The following is a 22,736-nucleotide window of genomic DNA, read 5'->3' on the forward strand; positions in this document are numbered from 1 at the left end:
AAGAAGTGACTTTCTCAAGAATCATACTTCATTTAGGTATTATGAATTTTATATGCAAAGCGCCAGAACTGAAAAACGTTCCCCTAATGGGGTGTGGTTACTGAATTTTTTTTAAAAGAAATTTACACACGTATAATCAAGATTACAAACAGACTTGACATAATTTTCTATAAGCCCGCACAGAGCGTTTATACCAAATCAATAGATGCATGCTTGTGTTTCTATGTAGGCTTCTCTCTTAACTATGATGAATTAACTCGTTTGTTTTGATAATCGTGATGTTCGAGCCAACTTCCATGTGCTTCGACTAATTTCACGAAGTATCTGCTACCTCCCACTAACACAAATACCAAGTAAATATATAATTTCACCTCACTAAATCACTTAACCATTTTGATGTAAACACCAAGTCCAGTAAGCTTTCATCATGCACAAATATCAAATGTGCACTCTCTCTCTCTTTTTTTTTTTTTTTGTGGCTTAATTATTTGTTTACTTGCATTTAAGCCTGAAATATTAGGGAAAAACTATGACAAGCATATTGCAAAAGAAAACCACTTGAATGTAAAAGGTTTATGTAGTTCTAATACTAAAAACTGCAAGACCATGAAAAACAAAGGATGTCTGTTACTTGAAGGAACTTATTTGAAACTGTGTTACTTGAAGGAACTTTTAAAACTAAATACAAGAGATTATCATACAAGTTCATACTACCAAAATACATCAGGTTCATCCATTTCTTCATCATCGTCGGGCCATGCCACGGGTTCAATACCCACATGGTAACCCCCTAACAGAAACCCCATAAGACCTACATGTTCAACCACTTCTTCCTCTGATGACGGTGGGGTCATATTTGTCTCGTCAGAAAAGCTTCGCAACATCCATCCGAAAACCATCGGGTTGTACTTCAATGCAAACTTCCCTGATTGTTCGAGGATTTCTATGTCAAATGCAGGGCAGAGGGGACGCCCCAGAACTCTCACATGGCCAATGCTGCAAATACGAATGAAACAGCATTTTATCAAAGTATAAACAATTAATGCGCCCCAATTCAAAACAAGTTGGGTTAGGCTATATAAATCCTCACTAATCATGTCGTTCAATTTAAGCTCGTCACACCAATATTATATAAAACAAAAATAAAAAGCACTAGAATTTCTCTCTTCTGTAACACAGGCAAGACTAAAATATATGGCATATAATCACATGAGAGATATTAGCTTAGATAGCAGCCTCGGCAAGGATCAATATGCTTATGACGCAAGCGCATGTCTGCTGCTACATTAGCTGATGGGCAATTCTGCCCTTCGGCTAAAACCTATAGGTTCCGGGTTCGAACCCCCACTCAGTCAAAAATTTAAAAAAAAATTGCAAAGCAGAATGTAAATTTCGCTATGCCCCCTCCGGCAGACTTTAGTCATGTTTAACTAAAAGTCTGCCGGAGGGGGCAGACTTTGCCTTGAAGCATATATACATTTTTTTTTTTTAACTTTTCAAGGTAAACTTTTAGTAATGCCTTAACTAAAAGTGTGCCCCATAAAACATAACTAAAAGTATGCCCCATAAGGCGTAAGTTTTCCTTAAGACATAACTAAAAGTTTGCCTTATAAGGCAAAGTTTAAATTTTGCTATGACCCCTCCGGCAGACTTTTAGTTGTGTTTAACTAGAAGTCTGCCGGAGGGGGCAGACTTTTAGTTGTGTTTAACTAAAAGTCTGCCCCCTCCGGCAGACTTTGCCTTGAAGCATATATATATATATATATGTATATATATATTTTACTTTTCAAGGTAAACTTTTAGTTATGCCTTAACTAAAAAGTGTGCCCCAAAGACATAACTAAAAGCATGCCCATAAGGCGGAACTTTTCCTTAAGGCATAACTTAAACTTTGCCTTATAAGGCAAAGTCTATGCCTTAATCAAAGTTCTTACCTTATGGGGCATAATTTTGTTATGCCTTAACTAAAATTCTGCCCCATAAGGCATAACTAAACTATGTCTTAGGAAAAATTCTGCCTTATGGGGCAGACTTTTAGTTATGCCGGATCCGGCATAACTTTAGCTTTTCCTTAAAGATTGTATGTTGGATCCGGCATAAACTCCCCCAGTCCTGTCTGGTGAAATTATTTTTTTATTTTATGCCTGAGTGGGGGTTCGAACTCAGAACTTCATGTATTCGCCCACCTTTCCAAGCAAAGGGCAAAATTTAAAGACCACAAATATGAGGGGCAAAATTTAAAGACCACAAATTTGAAGGGTAAAATTTAAAGACCACCCCAAAAGAAGGGCAATCCGCGCAAAAAAAAAGTAGAGCATAGAAGTGGCAAAATTAGCTCATGAAAAGATGACCCGCCCAACCCGTCCAAGCTTGGGCTGTCATTGACGCGCCTATTTCAGCGCAACCCATTTCAGCCCATCAAAAATTTGAGATTATATGTAGTCCAAATTGACCCATGAGAAAACTTGTCAAAAATATTTTCAAAAAGTCAATTCTTTCTATTTGATGTCATATATAGCCATAATAAAGAAAAATAATAATTTATTAGGTACTAAAAAATTGTAAAACAACAAAGAAATTAAAACTTAGTAAGAATTGGGTGGGTTGGGCTATGTCCCGCTTTTTAGCCCTTTTTTTGAGACTTGTAATAGTTAATCTATATATCCACAGGTGTACTACATAAAAATATGTAGTCCCCCTCCAAAAGGTTACATTTACAGCATTGATCTCTACTGTTTTTTCTATTCTTACAAGAGATCTAATACATCAAAAATATCTTTTTAGCCCATTTTAACCCAACCATTTTTAGCCCAAGTAACTTTTGGATGGATTATTGACCCGCCAATTATTAACTGAACCCATTTTGACCCGCCTAACCTGCCCATTTGACACCCTAGTAGACCAATAGAGAAGTCGTAAATATTTCACGACATACAAGAGCAGAAAACTAACCATATGTAAAACAAGTTGTCGGTATGTTGCCTCTGAACTCTACCCAACAGTTCAATCTGCAGATATCCACCAATGCAAAGCACTGGTTCTGGTAACTTGAACTTTTGCAAGCAGTTTTCCTGCTCATCAATATTATAATATGTCAATTCTTCCCGTGAAAAATACTATGCTCCTTTTGAAGGCTTGGAGATGAAACTCAAACTAGTTGACATTTTACATGACACTAATCTGGCAACATATAAGCTTAAACCTGCCCTACCAGTGGGAAATAAGTTGTGCGGACTCTTTACTTTCGATGCCGTACCCGTGTCAGATTCTCCGAAAATACACTACTTGTGAAGAATCCGACACGCACCCGACATTTTTGAAGAGTCCGAGCAACATAGAAAATACTTACCATAACAAAACAAATTAGAAATGAGCATCTTTGTTCAGGAAAAAAATTATTAAAAGAATACCTGTGCCATAGGGAAAACTTCTGAGGTATACGTCCATATGAACTCGTCATCAGCAGGCTGTTCCTGAGGCACTTGCAACATATCATTTTCGTCCACTGAATTTTTGGGGTGCCCTAACCGAAATCGAAAAGATTTTGCAGAGTATATAGGCTTGCCGGGCTGGAAAAAAGCTGAATAAGAATACATATTAGTCAAGAGGACCAAGTAAAACATGGGAAATCTGTGAAACTTATATCAAAATACTTGAGGGGGAATCCAAGGCCCCTGAAAGATAAATCGGAAAGACATAATGAAGCAGTCACCTTCGAAAGGTTGTACATTGATTTCACTAATAACACATAGATCAGCTTTCACTAATAAGACTGATTTCACTAAATCGGAAAGACATAATGAAGCAGTCACCTTCGAAAGGTTGTACATTGATTTCACTAATAACACATAGATCGGCTTTCAATTTGTAAATTAGTGTCTCAGAGGCATCTGGATCAGCATGTCCTTTACTTGACCAGTATGAAGGTCTATGTTGATATCTGTCCTTAGATGTTAGAGTATTGACAATACTTTCGCTAGGAAATCTATCTGTACTTGAAGCACTAACTGCATAACCAATGCATCCCATCTGACATGTGTTTAATGTTGCAGTAGCTTGAAGCAGAGAAGCATAAGCATTGTGGTCTCTCTTTACTCTTTGAATATCCCAACTGGAATTGTTAGATCCAACACCATTTGCTTCTATTGTTGTCCGATCTGGTTCAGTTATACGTGCAATGCTAGAAAGCTGAGGAAACCTTCTAAGGCATAGTTGCTTGGCAAGCCCATTTGTAATCACTGCAAAAAATAAGTCACGATGTTACTATTCTATTTAAAATCAGGCCTTTCTTCTCCCAAATGCTAGTGAACCTCAAATTACTTCCTAGTATTAAAACTGGTGTACCTATATTTCTGAAGAAAGGGCCAATTACCCCTAATTTTCTGTACAGTGATTGTGAAATTCTAAGAAATTTACATGGCATTATCAAGCCGGATTAGCCAGTAAGTTTAACTACTGGTATTCCAATGTATATCCAGGAAACTTTCCAACTTCCAAATAAGTTAATTGAATTGGACAGCAGCTTCTAAAGAAATGGTATGTAGTGCTTAAAGTAATAAAGAGCTATTACCAATAAATACATACGCAATGAAAATGTACAAGAAATTTAATCTTCAAAAAAGGCAGAATTCTGAACTAAGCCCAAGGGCTTGCAGCAGTAAATTCGATTCTGCCCCTAAAGCTAGCTCCTCTTCCTTTACGACTGACTAATATGGCTAACATTGAATAATTGAAAATGAGATTATTTAGGAATACACATTGAATGGTGAGATTACGCATTAAATTTCTGACAGTAAATCCATAATCAAAAAAGTGTTTGTGATTGTTCAAGAAGAAATGAAACAAAAGATATGATCGAGTTAGGACAGTTGGTTGAGTCTTAAGTATATTTTAGCAAGAGTATGAAGGATCTAGTGGCCGTAACTATCTGACCACTCAAGGCATACAAATGACTTTTTGAAAAAACGTTAGAAATTGGGGTCAATATTTTACCAGTACTACAACAGAGTTTGGACTTCTTTTTTTTAGGTATTTAATGGGTTCGGAAGATAAACTACTAGTCAATAATGTGTTTGTTGTCAAGGTTTGCGTATAAAGACAAAGATAGTCCTCTAAGGCAACTATTAGTCAATAACCTGTTCGTTGTCAAGGTTTGCATATAAAGAGAAAGATAGTCCTCTAAGGCAACCAAGAGTGTTAGATAGAAAGGACAAGAGCATCCTATCCTAAAGGAGGAGGAGGAGCTAGCTTTAGAGGACAGAATCAATGATTACGAGATCACATGCAACAAGGAAAGCAACACTCAATTAGATCACATCACCAATACTTGAGGATTAGCCAAAAGCTTGACAGATGTTCATCGTGCCATATGCAAACAAATACTACTCCTGTTTCAAAATGTTTGTTTGGTTTTGACTTGGCACAAAGTTTAAGAAAATAAAGACGACTTTTGAATCTTGTGGTTGTTAACTATGGATATGTAGAATGTACCAGAATGCCCTTTAATCTTGTGTCTTAAACATGCCATGTGGAAAGTTGAAATTAAAGAGTTGCCAAAAAAGGAAAGAGGCATCTTTTTTAAAACAGACTAAAAAGGAAAGTAAGACAAACATTTTGAAACGGAGGGAGCGCCTAATTATATCAACTAATAATGTATGTTAAACAACATCTATGTTTTCATCCTTTTATAAAGTAAGAGGGAACAAAGTTTTTCTGAATCCAGTTGAAGTGACAGCCCACAAATTCATACAATTCACCCAAGATAATAAATGATACATTCATCTTCTCTTTGGGTGTAAGTAAATTATTTAAACATCCTATAGGCTGCCCCACTTAACCTCCTCTTCCTCATTATCATCCTTCTTTTTCTTTTTCGTTTATTTTCTTCGTGTTGAGGGTGTTTTGGGAGGGGATTGGACAGGGGATCACTTCTTCTTTGATTGGGGATCACTTCTTCTTTGATTTTTTCTTTATTGATATCTAAATGAACTTACAGAGGAATCAAATATTCTTGATAAATGAATTTATGCTCAGGTCAATTTGTCCGCACCTCAACTGACCCATTGAGTATCCGATACATCCCATCAGCACAAGTACTAAGTCACTCTTTGTTTTTGTTTTTTTCGACAGTGGTGACATTAGGTACTAAGTCACTCTTTGTTTTTGTTTTTTTCGACAGTGGTGACATTAGGTACTAAGTAACTCTCTCTCTCTCTCTCTCTCTCTCTCTCTCTCTCTCTCTCTCTCTTTTTAATGCATGGGAACTGCAGCCGCTACCCTTCGGGTGCGCACAGGGTAAACTTAGCTCCTGTGCAATAGCTCACAAACCGCACAGGAGAGATAACCAGCACTAGGAAGCCCCATGCGACGAGCTCGACCCAGAAAGCAAATCCCTTGCTGTTGTAGACAGGGGGTTGCGAACCTGAGACCTCCAGTATGAAAGCCCCATGCTCAACCAACTGAGCCACCCTTGCGGGTACTAAGTAACTCTCTTTAACAAGGCTTAGACAAATGGGAAGAAATCACCATCTTTTTTTGCCTCTATTACAACTTGAACCCTAGTCTCCTATATCCATGTTAGACCATACCCTTTGGTGCAACATTGGTCGATTCGAATTGGAATTCTCAAGTCATCCATTCTCGATAATAATGAAACTTGAGTGATTGATCATTTGCTCCATGCTCTACGCTAGCAACATACAAGCTGGGAGCATAAACAAGCAAGAAGAAATTGTGTCGACATCATCACTATTCGCCAAAGGAAGAGAGGAAGATGTTCCTATGACTTGGGTAAGAGACACCCACAACATCGTGGCCTGATTTCTTTTTAAAACACTAGATTTAATAATGTTTTCGTCTTCGCAACTTAGGACAAAACTCATATTTTTGGACCATTTACAGTTGCTTTATTAGGTGGGACCATTTACATTTTTGACCAATGACATGGGCAAAATCACCAAGACCATCCCGTCATCTAGGTATTGCCACATTCTCCTTGATTAGGCTCAAACCTAGATTCATAGAAAACAAGGAAAATAATAGGTATACCTTCATGAACATGGACATCACTGTTGTATGACGTAGAGTCAGACACAAAGACGTACCAATAAAGAAAAAAACCAAGATATGCAAAATAAAGTTTGCCTAGGACAGAAAGCAGCTCCTTTTTTTTCAGAATTCGAAGTCTGAACCATTAATCAACACATAATAAGATTAAAATTTAAGCCTCATTTCTAAAAGCAGGTCTAGCTGCAGACAAAGAAAGTGTTGTGAATTCACAATCCCAAAATGGCTTAGATCTCCAGCATTGATCTGCGATCAATTAAAACTAGGGTAAACCCTAAATCGACAACATACACAGTGGTCTCATTTTTGCAGACTATGGCCCTCAAGCAATTACCCATAACCAGCAATACCGAATGATGAGCTTTCCAAACCTCATCAATTATGTGATGTAATATGACCAAATATATTTAGCGTAGGAAACAGGTACAGTAGACTTCTTCCATATAAAGAGGAAATGCGAAATTCAACAAGATGGCGAGTTATTACTATAAATAGGAGAAATATTTTTTCAGTGGAACTGCCTAGAATAACTATCATCAGACTGAGTTGCATAACTCACCAAACTGGTGCCACAGGCTTGAGACAGAGCTTGCACGGACCACATCTGCTGGATCATTCAAACACGTCAGAATATTAACTGACATGTCACTTTCCAGAGATTGTACAAAATCAATCCGAGTCTCCATTCTGTTTGACAAGCCATTATAAAAGTTCATCGCATCAATTTATTCAAAGTTCCAAAACCTGAATTACCACCATATATAAATTCACATGACAAGCATCAACATTTAAGAAATGGAAGAAGGAGAATAGGAAAAGATGACAACTATCCACACCAATCTTTGCCAATTCAAAGAAATTAGCAAACCAGATCCCTAGAAGATCAATCAATCAATCAATCAATCAACTATACCTGAATCCAAATTAAGTTGGTACAACTACATGAATCCTCTATATCCATCTCATTCTGTCAAACGCCAAGTTCATTCTACAACCAAACATGTCTTTCAAGGCAAATTAAGGATTCTCTAATGGTTCTTAAAACTCACATATATCTCTATGTAAACTAAAATCCTCTAAACAAACAAGCACCCGAAGCTGAAGTGTAATGATAACAATTAAAGTCTTAATCCCAGATAACTGGTATAGCCTACTACACAGATCTGTTGCTTCCTTTTTGTTCCATTTTTTGGCTGAATCAACATCAATCACAATGTAGTGTATGCTCGTCTAAACAACTTTCCACCAAGTAATTTGAGGTGTATCTCATCCCTTTTTAATCAAGAAATACACTCATAAATAATGGAGAAAACTCTTGTATACAAGAGGTATACCAAAATAATACAGAACCTACAAAATAAATGGATCCCTACAAAAGACGAAAATCTCTAGGAACCTCATGGATGCACCAAAAGATATTAAGAACTAGAGTTTATTCTTCAAATGTACAAATTCATGCATTTCAAAATTCAAAAGCTCTCTATTTCTCCCTCTACACCACCCAGATTAGAGCAAACAAAACAATAACCCACACCTTGCTTTTTTTTAATAAGGTAAAGTATCACACACCCTGCTTCTTCTCTTCTGTCTTCTAAAAGCCTAGCTGATTAGAGCATCCCCTTTTTTATCACCTTAAATCATCATAGTATTGCACTTAACAAGTGCCTGGGATGTGGTCTAGTGGTCAATAAAGTGGATGCAAACCTTGGAGACCAACATTCCAATACCAGCAATCCCACCAAAGCCAAAAAAAAAAGGGTGATTTCTACCTAAGCCTTAGTGGGCAAAGTTACTCAATACCTATGTTGGTGGGAGTTAGCATGTACCCAGTGGTATAGTCGAGCTATAGACAAGCTAGCATGGACATGACCATCACATACAAAAACAAAAAGGAAGAAAAATACGTGCAAAGGTTGTCTATGTATGGCATAGCCAAACCATCTCAGACAACTTCTATCTAACATTTTATCCCTCAGATGCTTCAGTGATCACCACATCAAATTTAACATGTGCATATCTATGGCATTCATTAGGTGGATAAATCAGACCTTTGGGATCCAATATTTATCTCAATATAAGTAACTCATATCTCAACCCTCCTTAACGACTTTGCCTTTCACGTTTTCTTTTAGGTATCTTCCCATAGCATATTGTTCCCACAAGAGTCCTTCATATCAATCATCCTATTTTAATTCTATGCATCACATCTCCATCTATCGTGTCATTCTCCTAAAATAATGAGCTTATATATACTTGGTGATTTCTTCCCATTTATCTAAGCCTTGGTGGACAGAATTACCCGGTACATGTCCCGTGGAATTAGTCGAGGTGCGCACAAGCTGACCTGGACACCACGGTTTTTCAAAAAAAAATGGACACCACGGTTTAAAAAAAAAAAAAAAGAATGAGCTTATATATCTGAATTACATCTAGCCACCATGCGGGCTAAACTTGCACATTTATTCTATGGCACTTCTATTTATCCTAAAACTTTCTCTACAACTTCAAATTTGGTTAACTCTCTCACTAGATCCTGAGACAAATACCAGAGAAGCCATCCTGTTAATTCAAGTTAATATTAGGGCATAAATCTAATCTTCCTGCAAATAACCAATTTTCCATCCAGAATCAAGAAACAAACTACTCCCTCCGTCCGCACTTATGTGCCACCTTTTGGATTTGGAGATCCAAACAAGTTTTTCTTTTGCCGTAATTGTTTCATGTCTTTAATTCTTGTGACTTATAGTACTTTTTATGTAGTTTCCAAATAACCTAATGGTTAAAAACACACCTGAACTATCACTTTTTTCGTGAGTTTCCTACCTAAACTATCACCAACTATTTATCAAAACAATCCTCAACTATTAGTTGTTCCTTTTTCCTATTTGAACTATCACCGTCGTTCAGGTAGGAAAAGTGAACATCTGATCCTTGAGGTGTGCTTTGATAAATAGTTGGTGACAGTTCAGGTAGTAAACTCACGGAAAAGTGATAGTTCAGGTGTGTTTTTCACCATTATCTCTTTTTTTTTTTTATAACCATGGTGTTCGGGCTAGCTGTCACGCACCTAGACTAATTTCACGGATACCTACCACCTCCCCAGCAACAGGTACCAGTAACTCTGTCTAGCAAGGCTAGAATAGATGGGAAGAAATCAGCTAGTGTTTTATCTCTGCTGGGAACTGAACCTGTGACCTCACAGTGCCCAACCCACTTTCTGGACCACTAGGCCCCACCCTTAGGTGCTTGACCATTATCTCTTTCCCAATATGTAAATTTTAGTTCAAAAAAAAAAAATCCATGTCCAAATTCACTGTCAAAATACAACAGTTTGGCTCTCAAAATCCCAATTTTGCCACATAAATTGGGATAGAGGGAGTAAAAAAAGAAGCTCAATCTGAAAGACACATATCAAATAATGAAACGCAAAACCAAGCCATATAAGACGCTTAAACGAAGGGAAAAAAGAAATCACCATATGACCTAACAGTAATACGGATACACTGATAAATTTCTAAATGGTGAGACTAATCTAAAAATAGGGATGAATGAAATTACCTTTTCAATTAGAAGCACAGAACAAAATCCCACTGAAAAGGGTTTACTCTGGAAATTGAAGCATGAACGACTTGAAAGGGAGAAATTTGAGCAGTGAATCTTTTTTACTACTTCATCTAGTCGACGATTTTAAAGATGTGATGCATCAGATCATGATGGCTGGAACCATGTCGTGAATACTTAGGTGGGTTGGTTTTTCTGTTGTAAAATTTACTCGGCGTAGTTTAATTTTTTACGCGAAGACTAAACATTATATGTAGTAGCTAAAATATAACATATTTACTTTATAGAGCTATCACTTTTTTACCACTCATCCTCTCTCCTATCCCTTAAATACACGTCATTATGCTTAATATTCCTTAATTTCCTCCAATTTTAATCAGTTTTATAATAGTTCAATTTCCTTATTTATCTCTAATTAACTACTCATTAATTTCACTCAAAATTCAAATCTAATTCCAAAAAAAGGTAAGATTCTATACTGATTTTTATGTTTCATCATGTATTTAACCTATATTTTTATTTTTTTTTCGTTACTTCCTGAATTTTCAATTCCTAGTGTTTTGGATTGATATTTTAATAGTTGTTTTCAATATATATTTTGGCTATATTTTAATTGTATTTTGATTATTATGTTCAATATTACTTATTCTGGTTTCTGTTGACTATATTTCAGATATATTTTTCATATATTTTGACTATATTTAGAAAAATTTCAGAAAAATCAAAAAAATAAAGAAGTTACAGTGAAAACGTTGTTACCTCAATTATGACTATAGTTTGGCGATATTTTAATTGTATTTTGATTATTATGTTCAATATTACTTATTCTAGTTTCTGTTGACTATATTTCAGATATATTTTGACTATATTTTTCAAAATTTAAGAAAAAATAAAAAAATTGCAGTGAAAACGTTGTTACCTCAATTATGAACTCAACTTTAATTCGATATTTCAATAGATGAATTCAAATATATATTCATCATTTAAAACGAGCTCTGTTCACTGGTTTGATATTGTTATTTTTCAAAGTTTTTTGATGAACTAGTTTTTGAACCTTTTTTTTTTATTATTAAAATGTACTTTTTGAATTTAATTTTTTTTGAATTTGTTAGCTGTTTGAATGAGATATGAGATCAGATATGGAATGGGAGGAGCGTGAATCAGGGAACATTAAAAACTGATTTTAATTCAAATTGGAATAGGTTTTGTTTCCATAAATATAGCACTTTCAATTTTCTCAGCGTGTGTATTTCCGTTATATTTATCCTATATTTAAGTTGATGCGTCTACTAGCTAAATATAGGTCCTCCAGCTACGAATTGTAAATGTCGAACATATAGTTATAGGTTGTTAGAAGGAGCTAAAAGGTAGCTGTTCGTGAAAATTTTACTTTTCTGTTAGCACTGGCCCAACAGTTTTATTGTACCAAGTGAGTTTTGGGCAATTTGCACTGTTGACCATATTCGGGTGGGTGGTTTTTAATTTTTGTCCCTCAAATTTTCGGTCATTAATTTTTGTCATTCGCCTAAAATACTTTAAAGTAAAAAAAAAAAAAAAAACTGCAAGCTAGGCAGAATTTTTGCAAAGTCTTACCTTGCGATTTTTTTTTTCTTACTGGCCGGGAGTTCGAACGTAGAATCTTGAAATATTTTCGATCACTTTTTTAAGCGAAGCACAAAAATTAAAAACCAGCGCCTTTGAAGGAAATCCCTGCAAATAAAATGATGAGTTTTTGTGGGCGATTTGTACGGGTCATTTGCACTTTTGTCCCTATTTTGTGCTTTTTTTTTCTTTTTCTTTTTTTTACCCTTTAAAATCCAGACAAACGTTACGCATCATAATATCCACAAGTTATATTCGTGCCTTTAAAAAAATTATACTCCACTAAGCATAAGTTCATCTTTAAAAGGCAAAAATTAAATACCAACTCATTTGAAGGGAAACAAAATAAAGAACAGTCCATTTGAAGGACAAACCATGCAATTACTTCGATTGTGCACAGATAGGTTATTTCGCAGAGTCCAGAACCTAAATGACGTCCAAATGGACTGAAGTAATGAGAAGGGAAAATAATTGTTTCGTCCTTATGTTATTGCTTTATTACGATTTTGGTCCCTGTGATATTTGACTGCCCCATTTAACCTTTAATTAATTAGAGTGATTGATTTTAGTCTTTCTACTAAGAGTGGTTACTAACTTAAACAGATACATCACTGCTGTTAAGGGCAATTATGGTATTACATATAATACTATTTTTTATACTAATAATAAAATCTTTTGTCATTTACTACTATTTAGAAGAGTGAGTTGTAAGGGCAATTATGGTATTACATATAATACTATTTTTTATACTAATAATAAAATCTTTTGTCATTTACTACTATTTAGAAGAGTGAGTTGTTACTCACTCTTCGTTCGTCCGCTTCGTAGTCAAAAAAGTCAAAAGTAAAATAAACAAAGTGGAAAATGTCAAATTGATACATCAACGTAGGACCCACATGGTCATGATGCAGAACTTTGGATATTGCAAAGCCAATGCGTGACATTCAAATACAAGTGGATCCAGTGTATAGCAAATTAATACCCACGTGAACAAGTGATAAGGCATCAAGTACAACATTTTAAGGCATACAAATCTTGAAACAACAACTAAAATTTAAAAAAAATTATGGGCCCTATATATATATTAAAAAACAACTAATATTAAAAAAAAATTATGGGCTCCATATTAAATACCAACCAATATTAAAAAAAAAAAAAAAAAAAAAATGGAACCCATCACATTCAAACTCACGAAAAAAAAGTGGACCCCATATTAATAAAATCAAGCAATATTAAAAAACAAACAATGTTAAAAAAATTGTGAGCCCCATATTAAACACCAACCAGTTTTTTAAAAAAACAAAAAGCCAAAAGTAAAACAAACAAAGTGGGAAATGTCAAATTGACACATCAACGTAGGACCCACATGGTCATGATGCAGAACTTTGGATATTGCAAAGCTAGTGCGTGACATTCAAATACAAGTGGACCCAGTGTATAGTAAATTAATACCCACGTGAACAAGTGATAAGGCATCAAGTACAACATTTTAGGGCATACAAATCTTGAAACAACAACTAAAATTAAAAAAAAAAATTGTGGGCCCCATATATATTAAACAATAATTAATATTTAAAAAATTATGGACCCCATATTAAACACCAACCAGTATTAAAAAAAAGGAAGAAAAAAAGTGGAACCCACCACATCCAAACTCACGGAAAAAAAAGTGTATCCCATATTAACAAAATCAAGCAATATTAAAAAAAAAAAAGTGAAACCCATATTAAAAAAATAAAAAATGTTAAAAAAAAATTGTGGGCCCTATATTAAACACCAACCAGTATTAAAAAAAAAAAAAAAAAAAAAAAAAGTGGAACCCACCACATCCAAACTCACGGGAAAAAAAATGGACCCCATATTAACAAAATCAAGCAATATTAAAAAAAAAAAGTGAATCTCATATTAAAAAAACAAACAATATTAAAAAAAATTGTGAGCCCCATATTAAACATCAACCAATACTAAAAAAAAGAGAAGGAAAAAAAGTGGAACTCACCACATCCAAACTCACGGGAAAAAAAAGTGGACCCCATATTAACAAAATCAAGCAATATTAAAAAAAAAAGTGAATCCTATGTTTAAAAAACAAACAATGTTAAAAAAAACTGCTTAGAAAATCAAACAATTAAATCAATAATGATGGACTCATTGCCACATGCGTATCAACCCATTAATGAGAGTAAATGAAATTATTGTACAACAACATACTTAAAATATTTATATATTAAAATAAGATAGAATTAAATTACTTTTTCATTTTTCCTTTACTCTAATAAATGTGAAAAGAGATTAATGTCATAAAAGAAAAAATAATATTAAATGGAGATCAAATAATTAATAAGGTAAATTAGTGAAATTATAATTCTAATTGACATTTCCTTAAAAAACCGTATAAAAAATAACATGACAAGTAAAATGAGTTAAACAAAAAATATTTACTAAAAATTTAAAAATAGAAGTTCTTCATTTAAATAGAAAATCAAATTTCTACTTTGTTTCATTTTAAACATGTAAAATTAATATAATAATTTGAATTAGAATTATCCAAATCAAAATTTAATAAAAAATTATATGTATTACTTTACTATTTACTACTACATAGAAGAGCCGGTTTAGGCAAGATCGTCGTCCGTGTTCGATCCTACTTTTTTATTTAAGGGTAAAAAAATCATTTGTGGCCCCACCCACTTTTTTATTTAAGGGCAAAAAAATGACATTTTATACTTTATATTACCAACTCTTCTAAAAAGTAGATAGAAATACTTTATTATATTTCTATTTTTCTACTATATAGAAGCATCAGTTTACCCATACTTCGTCGACAGTCACTCTTAAAAAAAAAAAAGGTGAACCCCACCTTCTCCAAACGCATGAAAAAAAAAGTGGACTCCACCCTCTCCAAACTCATGAAAAAAAAGTGAACCCCATATTAAAAAATAAAATAAAAAAGGCAACGTCAAAAAAAAAAAAAAAAACGTGCACCTCATATATTAAAAAATCAAATAATATTCATGTAATTCTCAAAGTATCCCCATCAAGTCAATAATAGTGGATTCATTGCCACATGCATATTAACCCATTAGTGAGAGCAAATGAAATTATTGCACAGCAAAAAATATGGATCCCATATTATTACTTTTCTTCAAAATATTTAATTGCTGTATTTGCTATTTCGCCATGTCATTTATTTGTTATGTTTACTAAAATAAATATACTTAAAATATATATATTTTAAAAATAAGATACAATTTAATATCAAATGAAGATCAAATAATGAATAAGGTAAATTAGTCAAATTATAATTCTAATTCACGTTTTCTTAAAAAATCATGCAAAAGACAACATGACAAGTAAAATGAGTTAAGCCGAGAATATTTACCAAAAATTAAAAAATAGCATTTCTTCGTTTAAATAGAAAATTAATTTCTACTTTGTTTCGTTTTAAACATGTAAAATTAATTTAATAATTTGAATTAGAATTATCCAAATCAAAATTTGATAAAAAATAATAAGTATTTTACACTTTTAAATTAATTAAATTAAAATTGAAAGTATCAACTGATGCTTAAATATTGCTATTATTTTACCTCAAAGAGAGGAAAATTGTTTTCTTTTAAACAAGTATTCTCTTTTAAAAAGTATTAATAAATTTTCATAGCAAACACGAATAAAATAAAATTTTAGATATGAAGCACAAATTACAATGTTATATTAATCATATTTTAAATATAGTATATATATATATATAGATGAACTATAATCCGAAGCCTTGCCCGATTAAACGTTGCACATTTGACAATGAAATACTACACTTTCCCATCTCAACAATGGAGTGCTCTTTCTCCCTCCTCTCTTTGTTAAGCTTTTGGTCTGCCCTCAAATGGCGGAACTCAACCAAATTGGATGAAATTTCAAGAGGAAATTCATGGCAGGAATCATACCGGAGTGATTTTTGTTCAAATCATGTCAAATTTCGAGTTCCCTTCTCCATTTTTTCAGTTCGAGCTAGAGGTATACAGTTCTTTCCATCCTCTTCGATCTTTTTTTACAGGCTCTAGTCAAGCTCTTTTTCTTGGATTCTATTTTTTATCTGATTTTTCGATTAAGCTCTATGATTAGTGTTTTATCTTATTTGCATATCTGAAGCTTTTTCTTACAACTAATATGTGGATGGTAGCTCAAGCTTAGTAAGCGATGGGTTTGGCCGTGAAGAATGTGTTTGTTGGTAGTGTTTCGCCTAAATTTATATGTATCCCTTTCAAAAATTGCAACGACTCTCCCTTCTATGTTCTTACCAGATATTTTTGGACCCAGTAAGCGATTAGTTTCAGGGAGCGAAAAAATTGAGCTTTGAAATTTCAGGGTGAAAATTCTATGGGATTAGAATACATCTACTTGATTTGGATCCATTGATAAGTCATAATCTTGTGGGCTTTTTGATTTCTTGATTGTCTCTAGAAGTGTATAAGCTGATATGGATACTTGTTGTACAACTTTGGAATCTACTGCTCAATTGGGGAGGGTGAGTACTGGTGGCTTTAACAATAGAAAAGTTTAAAACTTGAGATTAAGGAGAGCAAAAACAAGCCTGGGGTTCTTTCTCTGTTATCACTACAGAAATGACAAAGATACGCTGGTAAAAATCAAGAAATGACAAAGATACTCTGGTAAAAATCAATTCTTTCTCTTCTTTAGGACATGTCTGCTTCACCTAAGGCCACCGTAGTATTGTAAATATTGTGAAAATAAGTTGATATGTGTAATATTAACTACATCGTGAATGGAGGGGGATGTAGCTTTAAGCATGATTAGGTCCAGTATTTAAGATTTTTAGCGTTGAGAGCAGCCTGCTAATTTCTTAAATCATTAGCAGTCAAGTAAATTTTTTCTTAACTGGATAATTCTAAATGATAGTTACGACATCTTATTCTTGGATGATATCTTTTCTCTTTCGATTTTTAGAAGTCTCTGATTATGTGTGTTTTTAGCAATCATAGGGACAAAAAGAAAGAATAAAAATGACTTTAACTTAGGGGCCAATATTGGAGGAAAGTAGGAAAGCTACAGCAGTTACCCTTTTATAATTATGCTTAGACTTGCCGAAGATCAACTTCATAAATATGTCAGTTTGTATTTTTTGCTACAACACTAATCTACCATCGGTTTTAAATCTTTGTACCATCGCTTCTATATGGATAGTGGATTCCTCTTGCATGATTTAGGCAGATGTCGGGGTGATATACCCCCGCAAATTCCGAACAACAGATTCATCATCACCATCCCAACCTTCTTGCATTAGACTTTTAATGAGCCCCTTGTTTGTTGTTTAACTGCTAGTAGAGTTAGAGTAGCAGCCTATCTCCTCATGTAGAGCTAACTGCAGCAGCAACTAAATTCCAACATAGCCTTTTCCTCTCTTATGTTAAAAGTGAATCCACATTGTCAAATTTGTACTTCAGAAGCACTAAACCATATATAATAGTTCTATATATAGATATTCAACATACGACTCCAACATGATTAGTCCACATTTTGAAACTGAAGACTCCAACATCATAAATATGTTAGTTTGTAGTTTTCGCTATAACACTAAGTTGCGGAAAACTGAATCAGTTCTTTTAAGAGTCAGGGAAGAGCTGGCTCACTTCCAACAATTTGAAGTACTTTTCCAGTCTATTTACATGAAAAATCAAAACGTACTTCTAAAAATTGGCTATATTTTTGCTGTAGAAAACAATGCTGCCTATGATTTATTGTAGTCAAAGTGCAGAATGAAGGTGATGAAGTTAAGATCAGGGAGAAAGATAACTATTTAAGTTGCATAAGTTTTAAAATAGAAAACACAATCATTTAAATGTCGCTAAAGCATGATTGGCCACTTCTTACTCTCTTGCTACTTTGAGAAAGCGCTTCTTGTAATCTTGACAGTGGGACGTATTGTTTTCCCATTCTCTCGATGAAGAGTGACCTTGTATCTTCTCTGGAATGCTCACCAATTTCTTCTAAAATGAATGCAGAACTTCTCAATTGTTGTTGAGGTACCTTTGGCTGGTTAAGTTGATTGACCTACAATATACAGAAGAAAATAAGCTAGCTAGTACGGTTCGATACAGACAACATGAGAGAAACAAGAAAGGTAATTACTATTTGTTCAGTTACAAATGAGGAATTGGAATGCATTGATGCTGCACTCTCAAAAATGGTGCTTGAAACCTACAATAAAATAACATTTTTAGTATTGTTACCCTTGATGAAGAGAACCAACTTATTTGACTACTTACTTCTGTTGCATTACCAGGTGCAGAAGGGCCTTCCTTTTCGACTTCCTGATGAACTTGTTGCTGTTGAACTTCAGAGTGGTTGCTTCCCATAAGAATAGGGCATTTTATGCTATTATGCCCTAATCTTCCACATGATCCGCACTTCTTTTTCTTTCCTTTTCTTGATGCTTTTAACAAGGTAAGCTTTCTGGAATCTGATTCTTTTTGAGTTGTCTCATCAACCCCTCTCTTTCTTGGTTTTGTTGGTCTACCTGGTTGTGTTTTGTATATGGGTGGCAGTGGTGGTTCAATCCCTGTCTTAGGCCATTGCTCAAAGCTAACAATTGGCAAGATAGATGGATTATAACTCTTCATGTACTGCTCAACTGTGTAGCATTCATGAACATACATTTCCGGCTCATCCTTCTTAACCCATATAGCTGCAATCGCATGATTACAAGGTATTCCTGTTAAGTCCTATCTCCTGCAAGAACATGTCTTCTCCTTAAGATCAACAGAGAATAGTCTAAGATAGATATCCTCAACCTGGTAGTGGAATTGGTCAGATTTAGTGGCAATACATTCAGCAGCTTTATCCTTATTTTGCTCCAGCTTCAATAAGATTTTTGGACAGATTCTGTGACGCTGTTTCATCATCTTATCTCTGTTCTTTTGAAGTCTGGACATCATATAGATCCTAATTGATTCAAGCATTGTCCAAATATGCTTGTCTCTTACATGTAGGAGTACACTATTGAATGACTCACATAAATTGTTTAATATACATCACACTTTGAGAAAGAAGAGAAAGCCTTGACTAGTGAATGGGAGGCTTATTAATAAACCATTTAGGGGCTTTTGGATCTAATTTTGCCATTCCTTCCATATGTTTGGAAAATTCAGGTTCTGTAGTTGCCTTGGCAGCTTTCCATAGGATATCTTTCAGTGCTTGTCCTCCAAAACCTTCCGTCTTGAAATTGTTGTGCAGATGCCTCACAAAAAACCTGTGTGCAACATCTGGCATTATCTCATCAAATGCTGGAAGTAATCCCTTTTGCTTATCAGAAATGAAAGTCCATGCAAAAGGGTTTTGTGAGATTCTTAGGTCCTCATCAAGAAGTGTAAGAAACCAACTCCATGTTTCCTTCAGTTCACCTTCCACTACTGCGAATGCAATAGGATATATGTTGTTGTTTCCATCAATGCCTACTGCTGTCAATAGCCCCCCCCCCCCCCCCCCCCCTTCCCCTTTTGGTGTCCTTTCAAATGACATCCATCAACCCCTATTATGGGTCGACATCCAGCTAAGAACCCCTGCTTGCAAGCTGCAAAACATATATAGAATCTTAAAAATCTTTTTCTACCATTGACCATTGTTTTTGGATTTTCATCCAACTTCAAAATGCATGTAGTCCCTGGATTACTCCTCCTTAGCTCAGCACAGTAATCCCACAACATATCAAATTGCTCTTCTTTAGTCCCTTTGATTAGATCTAATGCCTTCCTCTTTGCCATATAAGCTTGATTTTTAATAATGGTGCAATTATGGGCCCTCATGACATGAGTTTGAAATTCTTTCACACCCCAACTTGGATTTATTCTAAACTCTTCTACGTACTTCTTAGCTAAAAATCCAGAGTCAGTAGTCTTGTTACCTCTCTGATTGCCACAAGAATGGTCAAGGCCTATTGTCTTGATGTTGAAAGGTTCATCTTGATTAGCCTTTGAAGCAAATATGAACCATTTGCAGCTTGACACCTCACAAATTGCCCTGGACCTCGTACTTTCGTTCTTTTTAAACTTGATGTCTTTTTTTTGTAACACAGCATGTACCTCAACTGCCCACTTGAATTCTTTGCTATTACTGAATATCATATTAGGTGCAAGCTTAAATTTTGGATCCTCCAAATCCCTAGCTGGATTAAAAACAGCGGATCTTTTAGGATTTTCATCATCAGAATCTCCATGTAAACTCATTAATTCCTCGTCTGATGTAGCACAATCATCTCCTTGAGTGTCGTTGGGAAACATAGCCAGCATGTTTGAAGCAACTCCAAGCTCCATGGTTTTTCTTTTAACTTGGTTATCTCTACTTTTCACATTAAAACCAACCCACTCTACAGTAGAGTCGATGTTTTTATCAAAAATCATGTCATCTTCTTCCAATGAATAATCAGTCACGAAATGACTGAAATTCTTCACTTGTGGCATCACTCTCATCACCTTTCTCTATTACATCCACATCTACCAAGCCTTCATCGACGTGTAGTGGGCTACCCTCAAAATCGACCACATCATAGTTCCATTGTTCCTTGTCTGTGTGCTCGACAAATATCTCCACCTCTCTACTGTCGGGTATTTCGTAGACAAGGTTATATATATATCTAAATCAGTTGATAAAAGTCTTATGTTTGTCTCAAAATGAGGCCCAAACTTGAACCAAAATTTCACTTTTCTATCATTGACTTTCAACTTTTTCATACACTGCCTCATTTGAATGATAGAATTTTCATTTCCCTTACAATAGTCATAATAAGCTATCTGTCCACTAACATAGTTCATCTCCGGCTCAAACACCCACCAACCTTTATAGTGTAGTTTAATGGTGCACATGTACATATCTGAATCTAGACCTTCATCTGTCGTGAGAAAAGAAAAGTAGGATCTACCAGTGTTATTATAATACTAGTTCCAACAGAAAACATAAATGATCATACAAATTCAACACAAAAATATGTTACCAATCATGGAAATCCAAATTATTCTTGAATTTGAAGTTATGTTGGCTTCAATTCTTAAAGAATTGAGTTATCTGTATGGTATTTTATGACTAGTTCCAGTTTAATTGTCTGCACCCTTGGATTCCACTTTCATCTATTGTTGGAAAAAGAAAATAAGAATAGGTTACTTGTGTCATTTTATTAAGTAGAACCAACACAAAAATATGTAGCCATTCATACAAATTCGGAATATGCACTACAAATATTTTGTCTTTATGATTCTTGTAGCATTTATTAATGAAATTCATTCTTTATGTGAAATATCAGATGCTTCATCTTCATTATATATCTGTAACTAATACTTTTGGGAAAATATTGCTATACAATCAAGAGTTTGGTCTTTTTTTCATCAGTCAATATTAAGGATCTAGACTAATTAAAGTGACCGTGTACTTACATGTTGGCGTGAATTGTATCCCACTCTTGTAACGGAGTTCCATTATCAAACAGAATGATTTTGTTTTTGTTCAACAGGTGCAATCAGTTGTTTTATGTGCCCTAGGAGGAGTTGCTAAATTGTGTTCTCACACAAGCTGGGAGACCACTAAAGAGAAAAATTGTTCATCATCCAACAAACACACAAAGTTACTCAATCATCCATGGATTAGACGATTAATTCAATCCAAATGGAAGAAGGGAGAAGGGTTGAGATATGCTTGTGTATGAGGGATTGATGGTATATAACGATATGTAAACGTGTTAGTATGTTTAGGTTTTTTGTTTGTATAAAAGTATTCCTTATAGTAATACCATAATTGCCCCTGACGGTAGTGACTGATCTGTTTGTATTGGTAACCACCTTTAATAGAAGGACTAGAATCAATCACTTTGATTAATTAAAGGTTAAATGGGGGGAGTCAAATATCACTGGGACCAAAATCATAATAAGGCAATAACACAGGGATGAAAACAGTTATTTTCCATAATGAGAAATAAAATTGGTCATTTGCACTTTTGTCCCTACTTTGTGTTGGTCTTTAATTTTTTACCTCAAGCTAAATAATTTTTTCGTGGGGCATAAGTTTATATTTTTGAGTCATAATACGCACAATCACAAGTTATGCCCTGCGCCCTTAAGAACTTATGTCCCGTCAAGCATAAGTTTGATTTTGAGAGCAAAAATTATAGACCAGCCCATTTGAAGGGCCAACCTTGCAATTTCTTCAAATAAAATTGTAATTAAAGTACCTATAGCGCATATATTTCCTGCGCTATAAGGGAAACGACTGTTAAGCTAAGATTGAATCATATGTGCCTGAGCAAGAGAAATATGTGTAAGTTGCACTTGTTGCTTGTTATCTCTTCTAGAACTAAAATCATGATTTGCATATTAGCATGAGTTTGTAATGTTGGTAACAACATGGACGATATGTCGGCTATTTGAGGAACTTTTGCTATAATCTGTAGAACTAAATTTAGGTGTTTCATGTGCCTCGCAACAAACTATTGTAGTTGTGAAACCCCA

The 22,736-nt window shown here is 34.5% G+C and overlaps 3 protein-coding genes across 4 annotated transcripts; all 3 read right to left on the minus strand.

Moving 5' to 3' along the window:
* Window positions 1-541: 541 nt before the first annotated feature.
* On the minus strand, window positions 542-10,850 carry LOC132633196 (F-box protein At4g00755-like). Of its 2 annotated transcripts, none has more exons than XM_060349459.1 (6): window positions 10,624-10,850; window positions 7,625-7,809; window positions 3,813-4,238; window positions 3,411-3,580; window positions 2,953-3,071; window positions 542-996 (listed from the first exon to the last, which is right to left on the minus strand). In XM_060349459.1, exons 2-6 carry the CDS (start codon window positions 7,779-7,781, stop codon window positions 711-713), a joined length of 1,158 nt encoding a protein of 385 aa, XP_060205442.1. In that variant the 5' UTR covers window positions 7,782-7,809; window positions 10,624-10,850; the 3' UTR covers window positions 542-710. The 2 variants fall into 2 exon arrangements, with proteins under 2 accessions (XP_060205442.1, XP_060205451.1); XM_060349468.1 differs by having other exon boundaries at window positions 7,625-7,752; window positions 10,624-10,849.
* A 7,231-nt stretch (window positions 10,851-18,081) lies between these two features.
* LOC132610505 (uncharacterized) lies at window positions 18,082-19,295 on the minus strand. Its single transcript, XM_060324823.1, has 3 exons — window positions 18,513-19,295; window positions 18,376-18,444; window positions 18,082-18,297 (listed from the first exon to the last, which is right to left on the minus strand). Exons 1-3 carry the CDS (start codon window positions 18,900-18,902, stop codon window positions 18,082-18,084), a joined length of 675 nt encoding a protein of 224 aa, XP_060180806.1. The 5' UTR covers window positions 18,903-19,295.
* Window positions 19,296-19,308: 13 nt separating this feature from the next.
* LOC132633208 (uncharacterized) lies at window positions 19,309-21,179 on the minus strand. The gene has a single exon (XM_060349480.1). The coding sequence runs from the start codon at window positions 20,709-20,711 to the stop codon at window positions 19,707-19,709; it is 1,005 nt and encodes a 334-aa protein (XP_060205463.1). The 5' UTR covers window positions 20,712-21,179; the 3' UTR covers window positions 19,309-19,706.
* Window positions 21,180-22,736: the final 1,557 nt, after the last annotated feature.

Source organism: Lycium barbarum, chromosome 1, assembly GCF_019175385.1.
Source record: "Lycium barbarum isolate Lr01 chromosome 1, ASM1917538v2, whole genome shotgun sequence".
NCBI lineage: Eukaryota > Viridiplantae > Streptophyta > Magnoliopsida > Solanales > Solanaceae > Lycium > Lycium barbarum.

Bases quoted from the DNA above. Each gene is read 5' to 3' on its own strand.
- LOC132610505 (XM_060324823.1), bottom strand. From the start codon at position 18,902: ATGTATGTTCATGAATGCTACACAGTTGAGCAGTACATGAAGAGTTAT. The intron at 18,445-18,512 runs GTAAGTAGTCAA...ATTTTATTGTAG, and splicing joins CACCTGGTAATGCAACAGAA to GTTTCAAGCACCATTTTTGA. The intron at 18,298-18,375 runs GTAATTACCTTT...TGTATATTGTAG, and splicing joins CATTTGTAACTGAACAAATA to GTCAATCAACTTAACCAGCC.
- LOC132633196 (XM_060349459.1), bottom strand. From the start codon at position 7,781: ATGAACTTTTATAATGGCTTGTCAAACAGAATGGAGACTCGGATTGAT. The intron at 4,239-7,624 runs GTGAGTTATGCA...TATTTTTTGCAG, and splicing joins AAGCCTGTGGCACCAGTTTG to TGATTACAAATGGGCTTGCC. The intron at 997-2,952 runs GTTAGTTTTCTG...TCGTATTTGCAG, and splicing joins GACAACTTGTTTTACATATG to CATTGGCCATGTGAGAGTTC.
- LOC132633208 (XM_060349480.1), bottom strand. From the start codon at position 20,711: ATGAGAGTGATGCCACAAGTGAAGAATTTCAGTCATTTCGTGACTGAT.